Raw genomic sequence first — 19,625 nt, 5'->3', positions numbered from 1 at the left:
CAGCATACCAATGCTTCTCACAGTGCCTAGAGCAGAGGAGAAAAGGTCCCTTCCCATCCCCGCAGATGGCTGTGCCCATGTGCTGCCCTGGTAGCAGAGCCTCCATTAAACATTACTCAGAACTCTGTCCTGGCCTCTTGCTCTGTTTCTCTATCTGAGCCTCAAGTGCTTCCACAAAGTGGAAACCCCAGGGCATTCTGGGAGATTAAGAACACGTGGCCTTTGACATTAAGAGTAGGTAGTTCTGTTTGTATGAGGGGACTAATGGGAATGTTTTCCCACCATACTATAGTATCAAAGGAATTACAGCAATTTATGTTTCTCACCCTTGGGTCACATCTTCCCAATCCCCTTGTTGTTTTAGCTGCCACCCTTTCTCTCCACCCTCCCCAACCCTTACAGGGCCACAAGCTAGTACAGCAGAGAGGTCCCTCTTCTTTGGTGCCATGTAGAAGGCATCTCTGTGGAACAGGTGTCTCCTAGTCTCCAGTCCTGGACTCCCTGTTGGATCTCCTGTGCCCTGTGTTTGCCTGCTCATGCATGATTATGACTTGGAAGATGGTACGGTACCTTCCGGCAGGGGTTGTATTTGTCTGTTCTATGTCCCTCCCCTCTGCGAATCAGGACATCCAGGTTCAGTTTATATAGTCCATGTCCCTTATTCATTTTAGCTATCACACCCCCTACAAAGGCAGGCACAGACACCAGATTTGTAGAAAAGGGTCTTCAAATCCTTCTTGTCACCAGGTTTAGGGAGATAGCCCATTGGATTAGGAGCACCAGTCCTGGCTAGAGGTTGGTGGGAGGGTCACAGTCCCTCTAGGGCAGATTCAAAAGGGACAGAGAATAGCTACCCAGTCTCAGCTGTAGGAAAACAACATGGCAGGTCTCCTTGGCAACAGGAAGTAAAACAAATGCGAGCAGCTTCCTTCAGCCTAGCCCTAGGGTCCATGCTAAACAGATAAAGGGGAAGGTGATCAAAGGGACTAGCCTTCCCTGTAAGGGGCAATGAGAGAGCTAGTGATGGGAGCTGTTCTTGGACTGGGAGTTGAAGAGGGAGCTGAGGCTTGGAGTGATCCTCCCTGGACCGGATGCAGAAGGACTCATTGCTGGGAACTCCACTCTTGAGGGAATAAAGATAAAGGCAGGAAACCTGTCCCACCAGGGGTGGGGGAAGGGGGAAGCCAATCTTGCTCTCTGGCAAAAGACAGCCTGAGTGTGTCCTCTGGAAGTGAAGGAAGAGCCTCTGTTTTCCTCTCTTGTGGAGGACGGATAACAAGGTCTGCAGCCTCCACAGAGCCCCCAGCAGGGAGAGAGCCCCATTCTGCCCCTGGGAGAGCACTCTCCAGGTGTGGAGATGAGAGGTGTTTGTTCTGTGCTGACCTCATTCCTTTGCTCCAGCTCTGGGTTTCTCAGCCTAGTCAGGCTGGTTACCCCTTACTCAAAGACCAGAATGTTTGCACCCCTCCCCAGACATTTATTATAAAAGTAAAATCTGTCTCTGTGGTAACAGTGATCAGCCTGTGTAATGTACGAGTGTGTGCATGAGTTACAAGAGGTGATAGGGATACCAGGCCTTGAAGGATACAGGATGTGTGGAGAGTGGGGCAGCAAGATTTTCTTTGCCTTAGGCTGTAGTAACATTTCCACCACCTCGTGACTCCTCTGATTGCTAATGCCCCAGGCATCACAACCCACTGGCACAGTGGCACTGTTCCAGATTATAGATTCTGGAGTTTGTCGGTAGCTACTGCATGCACTCCTAGCCCCGCATCAGCATGGGTTGTAATGGAGACTCGCACTTGTGCTTGCACTGTGTTTTTATTTAATTTGTAAAGCTCAGCAATCACCCCTTTCCCTTCCCCAGACTAACTCCCTTTCCACCACGTCTATGCTCTCTCTTTATGCCCAATTAACCAAGGCATCCACAGTGGTTTTAGCTTTAGGCCAGGTCTACACAGGGCTGCATCATAACTATAAAGGGAAGGGTAACAGTTCTCCTGTGTACAGTATTATAAAATCCCTCCTGGCCAGAGACTCCAAAATCCTTTTACCTGTAAAAGGTTAAGAAGCTCAGGTAATCTGGCTGACACTTGACCCAAAGGACCAATAAGGGGACAAGATACTTTCAAATCTTGGGGGGGAGGGAGAAGGCTGTTGTTTGTGCTCTTTGTTTGGGAAGTCGTTTGCTCTTGGGACTGAGAGGGACCAGACATCAATCCAGGTTCTCTACATCTTTCTAAACAAGTCTCTCATATTTCCAACTTGTAAGTAAACAGCCAGGCAAGGCGTGTTAGTTTTTACTTGGTTTTCTCAACTTGTAAATGTACCTTTTACTAGAGTGTTTATCTCTGTTTGCTGTACTTTGAACCTGAGGCTAGAGGGGGGTCCTCTGAGCTCTTTAAGTTTGATTACCCTGTAAAGTTATTTTCCATACTGATTTTACAGAGATGATTTTTACCTTTTTTCTTTAATTAAAAGTCTTCTTTTTAAGAACCTGATTGATTTTTTTTCCTTGTTTTTAGATCCAAGGGGGTTGGATCTTTATTCACCAGGAGTTGGTGGAAGGAAGAAGGGGGGATGGTTAATTTCTCCCTGCTTTAAGATCCAAGGGGTTTGGATCTGTATTCACCAGGGAATTGGTGAAGAGTTTCTCAAGGCTTCCCAGGGAAGGGAATCCACTTGGGAATGGTGGCAGCGGACCAGATCTAAGCTGGTAGTTTAACTTAGAAGTTTTCATGCAGGCCCCCACATTTGTACCCTAAAGTTCAGAGTGGGGAAGCTGCCTTGATAGGCTGACTCTAGGCAGCAGCACTCCAACCATGTGCTTGGGGCGGCACTTTCCAAGGGGCGGCACTCCGTCTCCTTTTTTTTTTTTTGCTTGGGGCGCAAAAAGCCGGAAGCCGGCCCTGAGCGGAGCTGAGCTGCAGCGGTGGGGGAGGCAGCGGAGGTGAGCTGTGGGGAAAGCGGTTCCTCTACCCCCCCCCCGGTTACTTCCTACAGCCCCCCCCATGCCCCCCACCACCGCAGCTCACCTCTGCTCCACCTGCTCCCCAGAGCGCGCCACCACTGCTCTGCTTCTCCCCCCTCCCTCCCAGACTTGCTGCGCGAATCAGCTGTTTTGTGGCAAGCCTGGGAGGGAGCTGGGAGAAATGCAGCGGCGCACTCTGGGGAGCAGGTAGAGCGGAGATGAGCTGCGGCGGTGGGGGGCACAGGGAGGGCCACAGGAAGTAACCTGGGGGGGGGCAGAGGAACCGCTTCCCCCCCAGCTCACCTCTGCCTCCTCCCCCAAGCGCGCCGCCGCTCCGCTTCTCCCCCCTCCCTCTCAGGAAAGCCTGGGAGGGATGGGGTAGAAGGGGAAATGCGGCACACCCGGGGGAGGAGGCGGAGCAGGGGATTTGGGGAAGGGATTGGAATGGGGTGGGGGAGGGGCGGAGTTGGTGTGGGGCCGGGGGGTGGGGGGCATGCGGGAAATTTTTTTTGCTTGAGGCGGCAAAAAAATTGGAGCCGGCCCTGGGTCTACACCAGAAACCTTTGTTAGTATAACAATGTTACTTAGGAGTGTGATTTCCTGTGATATTGCTATACGAGCAAAAGCCCTACGGTGGACCCGTTATCTCAGCCTAAAAGTGCTATCGGAGGAATAGTTTATTTTACTTGGGTGCCCAGGATAAATTATACTAGCAAAGGCACATTTATGCCAGTATAGCTACAGCTATGCTAGGAGGGCTTGCCAGCATCTCTGTACCGGTATAGTTACACCAGCAAACATGGTGCCCACTGCACTGTAGTTATTAACCCTCTCCATTATACATACTGCAGTGCTGCTGAGTGGGAAAGGACACATGGCATACATGGAAGAGTTTGGCTCACAGATGGAATAAGACCTAGCAGCCATAGTGCGCCAGGGAAGGAACGGGTATCACCTGTTTTCAATGGGTTTATTGTGTAATCAATGTTTATACAGTAACTGAGGTAGTAAACAGTTGATGAAATATATCACCCTTATTGATTTACTGCACACTTAAAATTCCTGCCCTTGACATGGGACAGATAAGGGAGAGGGGTGTCTTATTTACCATTCTAAGCACTGTAGCAATGCCGTTGCACTGGAAGAGTTGTAATACTTGAACTCTGTGTCCTGTCACAAAGTGTTTGCACACGTACCAATGCCCAAGACAAAAGGAATGTAACCCCTACCCTGGAAACTGACCAGAACAGCAGAAGTAAGACCTTCTGTCCTGCAAAAGAAGCTGGGGAGGTGTTACATTTTAATGCCTTCATTTGATAACAAAGACAGTTGGGCAGATTCCCAGCTGGGGTAAATGTCACTGATCCATTGAACTCCCTGGAGCTGTGACAAGTGAGTATCTACCCCAGCTCCTCTAGCAGTGCCGTGCTCCTTCACAACTCGGTGGGGGGCTGATTCAGCACTGAGTCAATATGGGGAAGAGTGTAACCTACTGAAACCCCAATGCCCCTTCCTGAAGCAACGATATTTTCCTTGGCGGGCTCTCATTCAAATATTGCCTAAGCCTGAGCTTGGTAATGGATGGATCCAGCATGCTCAGAGCCCAGAGTGGGCTGGCTGCCAGCTGGTTTTGTTACCAAATTGATCAACGGGGTTCATCTTTAATTAGTAGTGTAATTTCTATTACAGTAGCACCTAGAAGCCTCAGCTGAGGCGGGGGTCCCACTGAATAAACACATAATCAAGGACAGGCCCTATCACAGGGAACTTTCAATTTGAATAGACAAGTCAGACAAAGTATGGGGGAGGGAGAAGTGACTAGCCCAAGGTTGCACAGCAGGTCAGTGGCAGAACTGGATATCCAGATGCCCAGTTGTATGACTTGACAGAACAAGGAGCAATGGTCTCAAGTTGCAGTGGAGGAGGGTTGGATATTAGGAAATACTATTTCACTAGGAGGGTGGTGAAACACTGGAATGGGCTATCTAGGGAGGTGGTGGAATCTCCATCCTTAGAGGTTTTTAAGGCCCGGCTTGACAAAGCCCTGGCTGGGATGATTCAGTTGGTGTTGGTCCTGCTTTGAGCAGGGTGTTGGACTAGATGACCTTCTGAGGTCTCTTTCAACCCTAATCTTCTATGATTCTATGATTTATTCATTAAACCATGCTGCCTCCTCAAAAGGAACATTTCATAATCTCACATATTTCCTTAAATCTCCAGTGGTGGATAATGACATTGACGTCTGTCTCCCCAGCTGATGGTAATACTCTGCCTCACTGTGCTCTGTACTATCTGACACACCTAGCTGGAGGATGACAGCTGCTGTGTAAAATCACGTTGCCCTTTGGTCTCATTTGGCAGGAAAAGGCGAGTCCAGCTTGAAGCATCTTCTGCTGACTGAAATCACAGTGGTCTATTGGCTTCTCTGAGTTGGGCTTATGTTTGGGGCTTGGCTTGGTCTGTCTGTGGAGGTTCTAATTCCAAGTACGAAAGCTTGGCTTAGTGCCTGTGTATGGTCATGTTCTTGTCTCCACTGAGCAGCACAGCCTGCAACTTAGCGATGGCTCATGGCATAACTCCTTTACCTCCGCTAGGTGGGGCTTGTGCTTTTGATTCTGAAGGTCCCAGGTTGTAGCCCTGCTAATGACCACACTGCCTCTACATCATAGATACAACCTATTACCCGCTCAGAGCCCTTGAATAGTCTGTTCTCTGCAGCTATTACATGGAGGGGTGGGATGGAGGATGGGAACCATTATTGGAAAGGAAAGGCAGGGAGAGACAGTTCATGGAGATTCTCAAGGAGACAGTGAGGCCTTACAGAGGGAAGCTTTGATTTGATTTGAGTTAAACATAATGGAGTGTGTCTAAAGAGAAGAGCTCCTCATGTAACCATGCTATTTAAATTGCTGACACAATGATGATTCCCATGGTCTCTTATATGAGGTAAAATGGGACAAAACTATGTGGCCAAAATATTTTACATCGTTAGTGGGAGTTCTGAAGCCTGTGTCTCATTCTGATTGACCATTCCACTTCCTGTCGAATAGCCAGGACAGAGGGGCATGGTTGGCGAGTTCTGTACGACTTCTCTTAGAGGAGAGGGCTAATATATTCCAGACTCAAAGGGATGTTGTATCTCAGGAGTCTGTTCCTGTTTTTCCAACAACCAGCATGTTACATCCTGTGAGCTCAGTTCCACTGACTTGTGATATAAAGTACAATCAAACTGAAATATAAAGCTTTCCCTCAGGCCTGTTAAGCATGCTGTCAGTCTTTGCAATGTCTGCGTGCATGAAACTGACCTATACTGCACTGGCAATCCCTGCGTTAGCCTAGAATGGGAAAGGGGAATTTCCTGCAGAGTCACTTCTCTGCAGCATTTTCCATTTACAACAAGATCAATGCAGGCATTTGTACTAAACCTGATGCTGTGATTTAAATTAGTATTTCACCCACAGAGGAAAGGCTGGTATCTGCTTGGTGCAGCAGAGATAGTAGGCGGTCAGGGAACAAATCACAGCTCCCTGGTTCTTTAGCCAACTTCACCCCAGCCCAGCCCCTGGTGTAGGCTGGAGCAAGCAAAGACATCCAGGGAACCATATGCCAGATATCAGAGGGGTAGCCATCTTAATCTATAAGGTGCCACGGGACTCTTGGTCGCTTTTTACAGATTCAGACTAACAGACGTATTGGAGTATAAGCTTTCGTGGGTGAATATCCACTTCATCAGACACAACCCACTTACGTCTGATGAAGTGGGTATTCACCCACGAAACCTTATGCTCCAATACGTCTGTTAGTCTATAAGGTGCCACAGGACTCTTTGTCCCATATGCCAGATGGAGTCAGCTGGGGAGTGCTGTGTTCCTGCCACACACGCTCTGTCTCCCCACCCCACTCACGGATCTGAAATCTCTGTAAGGAAATTTCATGGGTTAACTCCACTGGGCCATAAAAACGTAAACACACATCTCTGGGAGGTACATGAACAAGGTGATAGGAATGTTATAAGCATTATTGCTCTGTGAGTGATATTAACAATCCACCAACACTATCACCTCCACCACAAGGAAAAGGCTGTGCTCTTCCTCTTCTTCTCTGGAAACTGACGAGCATACAGATATGACATATACTGAAGCTCAGGTGTGATCAATCTCAGGCAGGTTCTCAGAGTCTCATTAGCCATGTCTTCTTTAAGATTATAGCCCAGAATATTTGCATGCCCTGATTGGAAGGGCTGAAGTTTTTTGTCTTTGATCTTTGTCTTATCTATCGGCACTGGGTCCAAGAGACACAGCTCCATGAGTTCCTTTTGTCTCATTCTCAAGAGATTCACCTCCTGATCCAATTTTTCTAGCCCTATTGTCTCCTGAATTCTCCTCCAGAAGGTCCTGTTGAAGTGTTGGTAGAGCTTCCAGTCCAATGAGCACCATTCTTTTACCTTTTCCTTGCTCTCAGGGGTCATGCTTTCAATAGTGTCCTGGCTTCGGGAATTCAGCTTGAAGTAAACCACATCATCCAGCTCCCAGCCCAAAGTGTCCTTCAGCAGGACCATGGACTCATCAAAGTAATCGGTTAGCAGCATCAGCTGAAAAGCCTGTTCAATCTCTGCTATGACACGCTGAACATAGTCCTCAGTGTCCATTTCATTGTTATCATAGCCAAAGTCAAACCACATGTAGTTCCTTGCATGAACATTATTTGTGTATTCACTCATATTGTAATATGTCCATGGAGATGCCAGAAACTCATTCACATCCTTTGACCTTCTAAATGCTGGTGTAAAAAATTTATTATAGGCATAGGAGGACTCCATCAGTGAAACTGGGTTTCTCAGGATGGAAAAGTAGGTGGTGGTGTTTGGCATTACTTTTCGGACCTGTTTATAAGGAGACAGCACAATGTGGTCAATAATGTATCTCTTGCTTATGCGCAGGAGAGGTTTTGTGGTACAAAAATGGCTCCTACTTGATTTTAAGGGTAAACAGGCTATAAGAACAAGCATAGTGTAGATCATTTGCAGGGGGTTAAAACATAGTCACGGTGGGAAAATCTAAGTACAAGCACTGTACTGACAGGTTGTAGGCAACTGGTCCAATTCTCTCTCTATGCTAGGAAGGCTTGCCATCACTGCTGTATTGGTATAGCTAAACCAGCACACATGGCCCTTGGCCACTCACTATAGTAAGCATATGGAAGCGGAGTTTTCTCATTCCTGTTTGGGCTGAGTGAATAGTTTGGCATGTTAGGCTGGGCTGCATGAGGGGTTTTCTGACTGAACAATCACAGAGGGATATGGTACTCTGGGTACCTATGCACCCCTAAACACCATGGATGTGGGCTCAAGGCCAGCCCCACTTGGCTGATGCTGAAGGACACATTGGGTTCAGCCCAGTGGTGAGGTGAAGATCCACATTTACGAAGATCCAACTGCTACAGTGAGACTGTGGCTGTTATTCCAGACCATTGGCTGGATCAGCAGCTGTGGGAAGAGGGCTGTGCAACAAACCCTGCACCCTGGCCCTTTGTGAAGGGTGGATTTCATCTCCCAAATCGCTCCTTGTACCCTCCACATAGGAGTCTGAATGCTTGGGATTTATGAGCATGGAGTGGATTTCACCCCCAGTTACTCCATCAAGAAGAGAAAGAAAGACAGAGAGATCATGGCCAGGCCTAGAAGTTGACTCTCTATTTTCCAAAGCAAAGTGTCCTCCCTGCGCTAAACAAGTTAACTCCAATCTTGTTTGTTTGTTTGTTTGTTTGTTTTATAAATAATTGTCAGTCCTAAGATTCTTAGAGGGATTGCCAGCTAACTATGGTCATTCCCCAGTACTAGTGATCTTTGTGATTGAAGGCAGAGATACTAATTCCTAACTCAGAAAACATTTTACATGCCAATTGCAATGCGCTTCATGAAGGGAAAGGCCTCTGCAGAGTGATATTTAGTGCTAGCTAATAACCAGGGATCCTAGAAATCGGTTTGCCACGGAAAAATGTGAAATTTGCATTTTTACAGAGAATCTTTAGTTTTTACATTTGTGAGAAAATAAAAACATATACAGTGGAACCCCGATTATCCGATCTAATTGGGACCAAGGCCAGATCAGATCATAAAAAATTCAGATAATCAGGAGAATGGCCAGGGCTCCGACTGCAAGCCTGCTTTAAAATTGTAAATATATCAATAAAACACTGTGTTCAACTGATACCTATATATATTGTGGTCAGGGTAACTAAAGTTCAGAATTTCATTTTAATCACGGAAAAAACATGGATTTCTATGTTTTTTTATTGGAGAAGTTTGGGTTTTTATCATGGAAAACTAGGATCCCTGATAATAACAGCACCACAGTCATTTCACAGGATGCATACCCAACTGCTACTTTCCAGGATCTCACCTCTGGGAGGTTAAACCTCATGTGGTTGCACATGATGTTGTAGCTTTGTCCCATGGTTTTAAATCCCTCTACAAACTGGGCCATGAAGCGATGAGGATAGCCCAGGTGGTAGTTCTGGCCAGCAGGAAGGGCTAAGGTCAGATTGTGCTTCTCTGCAAACCGGAATAGGATGTTCATGATGGTGCTGCTGGCAGTTTTGTGGGTCTTGAGAAACATCACGTTCGTCTGGGGGTGACTGGGTCTCAGGTGCTTGGTGGAAAACCCCCACACTCTGTATGAACTTAAAGCACATGGGAAATGTTTTCTCTAGTGTTGTAATCCATTTCTTCCACCTGACAGTGCTGCTTTCCCCTGCCATTTCCTACCTCCTGCCCCTCTCACTTTACTTTTCCAAAGAGCCACCAAAATTTAACCTGAACTACTTTTCCTTAGGATAACTGGGGCCAGCTCCACACCTGGCATAAATCAACATCACTCCATTGAACTCAATGGGCCCATTCCCCAGCTAGTGTAAATCAGCATCACTCCATTGAACTCAATGGATCCATTCCCCAGGTGGCATCAATCAGCATAGCCTCATTGAAGTCAATGGGCCACATCCCCTACTGGTGTAAATTGGCCATAGCTCTATTGAAGACCAGATCCCCAGCTGGTGTAAATCGGCATAGCTCCCTTGCAGTCAATGAGGCTATGACAATTGACACCAGCTAAAGATCCAGCACTTTGTCTGTAGTTCTAGAAACCACAGATGAGCCACACCCCTCTTCTGCCCTCATTAGCTCCGAATGCCAGTCTGCATGGCTCTTTCAGCTCCACACAATAATCAGCTTATTTGTTACTGAGGGGGTTGGGAGGGGCTCTGGCTTCTCCTGCTCACTCCCCTTGCTGTGTTAGTATTGTTGCAGCTACTCCCAGCTATGGGGCACTCTACACTGTTGATAGGTCACTTTGTTAGGTGCTAGATATAGATTTAGGAGCCCAACTTCAGGCCCCCAGACTTGAAAATCCTAGCCCTAGTCTCTGCTGAGGGCTACATTTAGCAATCTAAAAATATAAGATATGATGGATCATCTTGCTGCCCCTGCACAGACAGGGCACATGGCAAGTTCTCCTTACTCGTTCTATCACAGTAGAAAATGGACTTACGAAGTGATGTTTATGTTCATATGGAAGAACCCAGCTAGAAAAATGACTCCCAGCCAAAGAATAACAAACCCCAGGAGTCTGGAATGCCTGCAAAATAAACAGAGATCCAGTGAGTCCAAAATAAAATGTAATGTCCTCCCAATTCAAACCACACCAAATTTCCTGCCACTCTTTGTAATTGAGGCCTTGTCTACATAAACATTTCGTTTGCGGCAAGCTGGGTGTAAATCTGTCCCCTTAGCCTGCTGTATGTAGCTGTCTGTGTGGACCCTGCTGACACACATTAAAGTTCCATTGTGCAATCTGATAAGAACAGCCAGAGTCGGTCAGTGCAATGGCTCATGAGCCCAGTGTCCTGTCTCCGCCAGTGGCCAGTGCCAGGTGCTTCAGATGGACTGAATAGAACAGGACAATTTCCAGTGATTCATCCCCTGTCGTCCATTCCCAGTGTCTGGCAATCAGAGGAGCTACCCCACTTTGAAAAGGGAGTTGCTTCAAGTGCACTAGGGAACTGCTAGTTCACGTGAGCAGGGTCCACACGGCCAATTAGTGTATGGAAGCCCAGCGAAGGTTAGATTTACAGCCCAGCTTGTCACAAGCTAAATGTTTGTGCAGACAATCCCTTAATGGCTGTTACAGCTGCCTCCTTTCTGGCTTCTCCATGTTGTTAGATAGCGTAAGTACGGCGATCAGCATCTGCCTCTCCTGCCCTGGTGATAACTCTTGTTCTCTGCAGTAAAGCAGGAGCGCTTGTGTTTTAACAATTACAGTCTTTTAATTTAAACCTCACATAACTCGAACACAACAGCAACTAGAGCCTGCTGTAATAAGCTGCAGCCAGCTGCTCTCTGACCTGCCCATGCAGGCTACAGAAGGGCACTCAAAAATACAGAGTCAGGCCCCAAAAATCATGCGATTGGCTTAAAAATCAAGAGGTATTTATGAAAAATATTAAACGTTGGTTATTTTTCTTTGCTTACTGGGTCCTGAGCCATAGAGTTCTCTCGCTTCACATTTTCAAGCTTTTCTCTGCAACCTCCAGGATGCAAAACTTCCTTTTTTACAAAAGAAAGCAGAGCATCTCAGGTAAGCATGACCCCAGGAGCTGGGGCTTTAAGGAAAACACTCATGATCAAATTGCAACAGTTGGCAATGGAAAGCTGATTAGAATTCCACCTTCCAAAATGGAGATGACAAACCTTGGATCTCTGCAGCTGCACCCACAACCCTCGACAACAAGGGCAGCTCCTCCACCCAGTAACTATGCTCACAAGGGCTGTATCCCTGCCACTTGGTTTATTTTGCCCTTCCACACCCTCTATACATGTCATAATTTTTTTCTGTCTTTGGAGAGAAGACCAGCTCCATTGCCTCCCCTCCTATTTGATCAGTGAATCTGCCCAGATGCCCCTTTTTCTCAGCCCAGCTGAACCTGTAGGGCAATGTTCCCTCTAATGTTTCCCACCCATGTGCGGAATGAATTTTGTTATGTGCACCAATATGGAGGGGCTCCGTGGCAGGTCCAGGGCTTGGGGAGAGGCATCTCTCCCTGCCACAGCCCTGAACGCCTGCATGGGGCTTAATAGGCAGCAGTGCAGCTGTGCAGCTTAGAGGGAACTTAGCTAGGGGATATCACCCCCACAAGCCTGCTCACAAGGGACTCATTCAGTGCTGACACACACTGCCTGAAGTCAATAAATCCTTTGAAGTCAGCTGGGTAGCACATGGGAAGTAAGGGAGCTCTAGGTTGATCTCCAGGATGGAGAACCACTGCTGTTCAGGAACTGTGGGGACTGAGGGAAGGACCTCACAATGCTCTGGGGAAACTGCTGAAGCCAAGGTCAGGGATCCAAGAGGAGCAATGTGCCTGCTGAAAATCCTGCGGCTTGTTCCCCTGCAGGGACGGGGTGAGCGGGTGCGTGGAGATGCCCGCGACCCAGAACTTCACCTCGGAGCTCTGGCAGTCACCTTATGGCAGTAGGCTGGCTGGGGGAGAGACTGCCTTCTAACCTAAACTATAGGGCCAAATCCTCCAATGGTACAAACTGACACAGCTCTCCTGAAGTCACCTGGACAGTCTCCCCTGGTGTCAAAGGGGCTGTGCTAACTTACACCAACTGAAGATCCAGCCTGTTGCAAATAATATGTGACTAATTTTGTCTGGTTGTTGGCAAATTGCTATGACAAACTTTACACTTTAGGCACAAGTTATTCCTGTGTTCCCGTTTCAGTGTAGGCACATCAAATAGACTGTTATTCTGAAACACATGGGTCCAGATCCATCCCTGGTGTAGCTCTGCTTACTTCAGTGGAGTAACATCAGGAATGTATTGGCCCTGACTGCGTCAAACTACGTGTGATTACAAGGCAGTGTGTAGGTTTGGATCTCCATACCTCTGGACAGCTGCTTTTCTGTCTTATACCAGGCTCCTTCAAAACAGGTCCAAGGCTTGAGAGTCAAACCATGGTAAATTGAAGTTTTAATAGAAACCAACTGAGCTATCAGAGCACAAAAACGTGGTGAAATTCTTCATTGTGGTCATTTATGAGATGGGCAAACCTAACACCCAAGACCATCTCTGGGCTGAGAAAAAGCAGGAGAAATGTCAAAAAGGCCATCTCAATTGTTTCCAATTACTGAAGCCTGGACCTCCAGAGCTATGTCAAGAAATGTGGACAAATGGCGAGAGTCCAGAGAAGAGCTACAAAAATGATCAGAGGTTTAGAAAACATGACCATTGAGGAAATGTTAAAAGAACTGGACATGATTAGTCCAAAGAAAAGAAGGCTGGGGTGGGAGAACTGGGCGGGGGGAAGAGGGGACCCTGACAACAGTCTTCAACTATGTAAAAAGTTGTTATAAAGAAGACTGTGATCGTGGCCATTCAGCACTATGGACCTCCACTGTCTACACGTATTATTGTTGCTCAATTGTCCTCCATGTCTACTGAAGGTAGAACACAAATGTGACACTGGCCTAGCAGGCACCAGCTCATGCCAAGGTCCCCGTGGCTCAGCTGAATACTGCTAGATACATAGCTGGAATCTGTCTGGTTCACCTGGAGGTAGGGTGACCAGACGTCCTGATATTATCGGGACAGTCCCGATTTTAGGGGACTTGTCCCACATCCCGACCTTACATTGATCAGGACGTCTGGTCACCCTATTGAGGGGGACCGTGGCAAGCTGGCGCCACCAGCACCACTCACCTTTCCTCCCTGGGCCTTGGGGCAGCATGCAGCTGAGCTCCCGGCGCAGCGGCACCAACCCATGGGGCCCGCCGCCCGGCCGGCAGGAGCCTGCAGAGCACAGCCCTGCCCCTGCCCCTGCCCCGGGCACACAGAGAGGCAGTGAGGAGGTCTTTCTCCCCTGCATGCTGCAGCAGGGCGGGGCTTATAGACTCCAGCAGCAGGCAGCGGTCGCCGGGCAGAGAGCCCCCCCCGCCTCCCTCACCTCGACCCGACCCTAGGAAGGGGCCAGAGGGACTGGGAGGGACCTGCCTGCTGGCTGCTTCCTGGGAGCCACTCCAGGTAAGCACTGATGGGCTCACCTGGCCCCCTGGCAGGTCCCTCTGGGGTGGCTCCCCTCAGCCCCACTGCCCTCAGCCCCCACCCTGACCCTGTTCCCTCAGCCTCCCCCACAGTGTCCCGCCTGTGCCCCCCACCCTCAATCCACTACCCTCAGCCCCCCTGACCCTGTTCCCTCTGCCTCCCCACAGTCCCTCCCCTCCCCCCCGATCATCTCACCCAACTCACTGCCCTCAGCCCCCACCCTGACCCTGTTCCCTCTGCCTCTCCCACAGTCCCTCCCCTCCCCACCCCCCCCATCATCTCACCCTGCATGGATGTGGAAATCTGTCCCGGATTCCAGGCTGTCGTTAGCCCCTGGGGCAAAAGTTCAGCAGAGGTTTTCAAAGGGAAGTTTGCAGCCTTTGCTCAGACCCAAACATTTTCACTTAAAAAAATAAATAAATAAATACCCAAACCCATCCTGACACCCATCTGCTCTGTCGAGATTTGCTGTTATCCCTGTTGAGGCCAAAGTGGTTTGAAAAATTAAAAATCCTTGACACCATTGTGTTGCTTCCCCCGTGTTGCTCCTTAATCTGATGGACCTGCCGATAATGAATAAAGATGAATGCCCTGGGAGCAATGTGTCAGGCAGACAATTTGTCAAGTAGGAAAGTGAATGCTGAAGCCCTCACAAAATGCAGAAGCTTTTCTTAACCTGAGAACTGAAAAAGAGCCAGATACCCTGCATGGGTTTGAAAGTGACAAGAGCCTAGCGACTGACCAGAGCAGCGCCAGGTTTGAAGTGACGAGGAGGGTCTGTGTCATGAAGTCTGCATTTCCACTGAGGACTCTTCCATCACCAGGGTAGCACTGGCGCAGGTCTGCCACCCGGCACAGCAATGCTGAGAGGTGCCAGTGTAGACCCGACCTACTGCCTTCAGCCCCCACCCTGACCCTGTTCCCTCAGCCTCTCCCGCAGTCCCCCCTGTACCTCCCACCCCGAACCCACTGCCCTCAGTCCCTGACCCCGTTCCAACAGCCTCCCCCACAGTCCCCCTGCTCCCCCCAACTCACTGCCCTCAGCCTTGCCCTACCCCAAATCTCTTCTTCAGCCTCTCCCGTCATCCCACCCCTATCGCTCCCCCTGCTGTCCCACCCCCTCAACTTCCCCCCATTCCAGTCCTGCTCCCCTCTGTCTCATCCCCTCCAGACCCTGTCCCTGTCCCCAACCCTCCCCAGCCCAGCCCCATTGTCTCCCTCGCCCCGCCCCACTCTACACAGCTCTCTCTACCCTGTCCCATTCATGCTCCCCTCAGCCCCCCCCCCGACTTCCCCAGTCCCAGTCCTGTCCCCCTCAGTTCCTCCACCCTGCTCCCCCTGGTCCATCCCCACATACCCAATGACTTCCTCGACCTCCCTCCCCCCAATCCCACTGCCTGGACCCACCCCCGTGCCACTCAGGACATGCAGGAAAAAGAAGCAATGGGCTTAAATTGAAGCAAGGGAGATTTAAGTTAGACATAGGAAAAACTTTCTAACTGTAAAGATAGTTAAGCACTGGACAAATTACCTAGAGAGGTTATGGAATAGCAGTCCTTGGAGTTTTTTAAGAGGTTAGACAAACCCCTGTCAAGGATGGTCTAGTGTTGTTATTATTCAGTCCTGCCTCAGTGCAGGGGTTTGACTAGATGACCTGTTGATGTCCCTTCCAGTCCTACATTTCTGTGATTCACACTGAATTGCCTTGTGCCACTGTCTAGTAGTAGTGGCACACAGTTCTCTGACATGCAGGTTTATAAAATTGTAGTTAATATACAGTTTAGAGCATAGCAGTTTTAAAGCTCTGCATGTTCAGACCAACTGAGCTGAAAATTGTGATCTATAGTATTCAAAACTACTAAGATGTGGGCTGAAATAAAATCAGCATGAATTGCTCAACAATATCAATGGAATCAGCAATGCGCTGCTATATATTGTAAAACATTACCGTGAAATCTTGCAAGTATTACATAGCACGCCGCCTTGCCCAAGTGATAACTAAGCATAACATCTTCCTGTTTCAACATTCTTAACTTGTATGCCATAGCTCCTAGAAGTTGTTTTTTTCAAACACTGAATACTGCTAAGTTATGAGTTTTAACAGGTTTTTTTTCTTTTAAACCACAGCACTGAATGTTATTCTAAAATTGTTTTCCAAATATTCTTAAACTCCCAGTTTATCCCCCGCTGATGTTCATTGTGAAAAGTATTGCAGGCCTAATAATAATATTTGGCACTTTTGTAATTCACTGTCCAACATGTATTTTGTGCCCTCCTCTGGTGGATTTTTAGAGGATAACTGTATAGCTACCAGCTAAGGGAGTTATATCTTGAACTCAAGTAGTAGAAGCTCATCCTTTTAAGTCTGGATGGCTCGGGTTCAATCTTTGGTGACTAGCTATGATGGAGGTTGCTACACTTATAATCCCTTTAATCAGAGATTCTGAAGACACTTTGTTGTAGGCAGAGCTAGCCTATAGTTAAGCAACCTGGGGGGAGGGATAGCTCAGTGGTTTGAGCATTGGCCTGCTAAACCCAGGGTTGTGAGTTCAATCCTTGAGGGGGCCACTTGGGAATCTGGGGCAAAATCAGTACTTGGTCCTGCTAGTGAAGGCAGGGGGCTGGACTCGATGACCTTTCAAGGTCCCTTCCAGTTCTAGGAGATGGGATATCTCCATTATTTAAAAAAAAAAAAAAAAAAAAAAAAAAAAACGAAAATTTAGAATGTTGGGAAGCCTTATAATTTTGCCAGTCTGGAACGAACATTCCATCTGAGGGATGGGGGCGGGGAGAGAGGAGAGTGAGACAGGACCAGGAAACTGGGACAAGGAATCCAGAGCGGTAGTGGGGGGCAGTTGAAATCAAATGAGGAGCTGGGGCGAGTTAGACAGCAATAGGATAGACATAGACTGGAGGGGACAGGGAAGAAGGGTCTTTGACTACTAGAGACCAGAATAGACCCAGGATTCCTGAGTTTCACAGTTCCTCTTCTGTCAGCAGATATCTGTGAAACCCAGTGGCAAAAAAAGTGTCTCATCCCTCTATAGAGCTGATCTATCACATATAGGATGACAACCTACTGCCTCTGCCATCACTTACTCCATTAGCTCAAGTGGCAGAAGTCTGTGCAGTGGATCTAAAGGTTCATTGGCAGGGATGGAGCCATGCGAGTTTCACGATGATTCCACATGACAGAATTTCTGGGGCAGTTCAGTTTTGATTTTTACAAAAAAAACCTGGGGAAATGCATACAGAAATAGGGTGACCAGATGCCTAAATAGGGGAATCTCAAGCAGGAGTAGAGAGGTTATTTTCTCTCTGTATTTGGCACTGGTGCAACCACTGCTGGAATACTGTGTCCAGTTCTGGTGTGCACAATTTAAGAAGGATATTGATAAATCGGAGAGTGTTCAGAGAAGAGTCACAAGACTGATTAAAGGATTATAAAACATGCCTTATAGTGATCGACTCAAGGCCCTCAATCTATTTAGCTTAACAAAAAGAAGGTTAAGAAGTGACTTGGTTATAGACTGTAAGTATCTACATGGGGAACAAATAGTTAATAATGGGCACTTCAGTCTAGCAGAGAAAGGTAGAGCATGAGCCAGCGGTTGGAAGTTGCAGCTAGACAAATTCAGACTGGATACAAGGCATACCTTTTCAATGGGGAGAGTAATTAACTATTAACAATATACTAAGGGTCATGGTGTTTTTCTAAAAGCTTTTTCTAAAAGCTATCCTCTAGGAATTATTTTGGGAAAGTTCTATGTCTGTGCTATACAGGCGGTGAGACCAGGTGATCACCAGATCCCTTCTGGCTTTATAATCTCAGAACTAGGTACATCAATTCACATGCAAAATTCTCATTGAATTCAATAGGTGTCCTTGCCCTGTGGCTTGTGGTGCGGGCTGCAGCAGGGGCTGTACAACCCCTCTCGCAGCTTCCTAGGGCCCCCTCTCATGGCTCTGTGCACCTGTGTCTGTCACTGTCGTCCTTTCCCCTCCCCCCGCCCAGCTCGCCCAATGTGTCCTAATATTTCACTCTTGCGATCTGGTCACCCTATCTGGAGGTTTGCATTGGTAGGACAGGTATTAGAATGATAAGAAAATGTTTCTTGTCTGGACTCTATCGAATGCTTGTGAGTTGCTGCCTCCATTAAGCTCACTTGTAATATCTGTAATGTAATATTTGTGCAGGTGTAGCATGAGTAGGGTTGTAATTTTGGTTCGACGTATTGCTGGAGATTTCATCACAAAACCTACTCTTTAATTCCTGAGACTCCAAGACAATCCTGGAGGACTTGCATGAGCCCCTGTGACCAAATGAATCACCACACAAGAGAGGACATTAATTAGCATGAAGAGCTGCTCTTCTGTAGAAACTGTTACACCCCTTCCAAAAGAGGAGACCCAGCAATACCAGACCAGCTCTGGGTGGATCTTACAACTGGAAACTCCCTACATCTGGATTGTGGAATTGTCAACAAAAGGACTAAAAGCTCATTGTTCTGCTCCCCTCCCCATGAAGATGAATCACAGGAATGGACTCTTCCCATTAGCTGAGAGCACATGGCAGAAGGGGGATGAAACCCCCCAACAAAAGGACCAAAGGATCTCTATGCTGCTTGGACTCTGGGGGTATGTCTAAACTCCAAAGATAAACCCACAGCTGGTCCGTGCCAGCTGACTCAGGCTCACAGGACTCAGGCTAAAGGGCCGTTTCATTGCTGTATAGACTTATGGGCTTGGGCTGGATCCCGGGCAGTGCTTCTATATCCTGGAAAATTTCCCAAAATCTGGGAATTTTTAACAGCATGTGCTCTGCAGTTTCCCAATTTGCCCTGCAATTTCCCAAGGTGAAACATTTTACTCAAAAATTCCCAGATTTTGGGAAATTTCCCAGGATATAGAGGCACTAGCTAGCGCCAAAAATTTCCCAAGCTGGTAAAAAACTCTGGGAATTCACCAGATTTGGGAAATTTTTAGCACTAGGTTGGGAAAAATTGGCATCACGATATAGAAGCAATGATCCCGGGCTCTAGGACCCTGTGAAGTGTACACTGCAATTAAACAGCCCCGCAGCCTGAGCCCTGCGAGCTGAGTCAGCTGGTACAGGCGAGCCGTGGGTTTTTCTTTGCAGTGTAGACAGACCCTAGGGGGACAAGGAGTTTCCTAGGCATAAGAAAGAGATTGTGACTCCATATTCACTTGCTTTAACCTCATAAATAACTCTCTATTTTCCTTTTCCTACTTAATTAATCTTCATATAATTTATTATAGGATTTGCTGCAAGTATTGTCTTGATGTGAGACCTAAGGCACAATTGACCTGGGGTAAGTGACTAGTCCTTTGGGATTGGGAGTAACCTGAAAAGAACAGATTTAAAAAATTTATTAAGATGATGTTAAAAATAAATAATGAACAGAGTTTAAGCATAGAAGTTTCTGGTTATCAGGGAATAACATACAGATTATAAAGGGTGCAAAATTTGGTTTAAGATAAGGTGGCATGAGGAATACATAATCTGCAATATCCCCGATTGGGGGTAAAAGGTTG

At 47.6% G+C, this 19,625-nt stretch overlaps 1 protein-coding gene across 1 annotated transcript in view; it reads right to left on the bottom strand.

Annotated features, from left to right (window-relative positions):
• Positions 1-7,028: 7,028 nt before the first annotated feature.
• GAL3ST2 (galactose-3-O-sulfotransferase 2) overlaps positions 7,029-19,625 on the bottom strand; it is a 37,378-nt gene continuing 24,781 nt past the window's right edge. Inside the window, exons 2-4 of the mRNA XM_054039774.1 lie at positions 10,519-10,653; positions 9,373-9,652; positions 7,029-7,853 (exon numbers count right to left, since the gene is read on the bottom strand). Of these exons, the coding sequence (XP_053895749.1) occupies positions 7,029-7,853; positions 9,373-9,652; positions 10,519-10,653 (1,240 nt within the window). The remainder of the gene's footprint in view (positions 7,854-9,372; positions 9,653-10,518; positions 10,654-19,625) is intronic.

Source organism: Malaclemys terrapin, chromosome 9 (genome assembly GCF_027887155.1).
Source record: "Malaclemys terrapin pileata isolate rMalTer1 chromosome 9, rMalTer1.hap1, whole genome shotgun sequence".
NCBI lineage: Eukaryota > Metazoa > Chordata > Testudines > Emydidae > Malaclemys > Malaclemys terrapin.
Note: the sequence above shows the minus strand (reverse complement) of the source record. Positions and strands in the feature narration are given on the sequence as shown.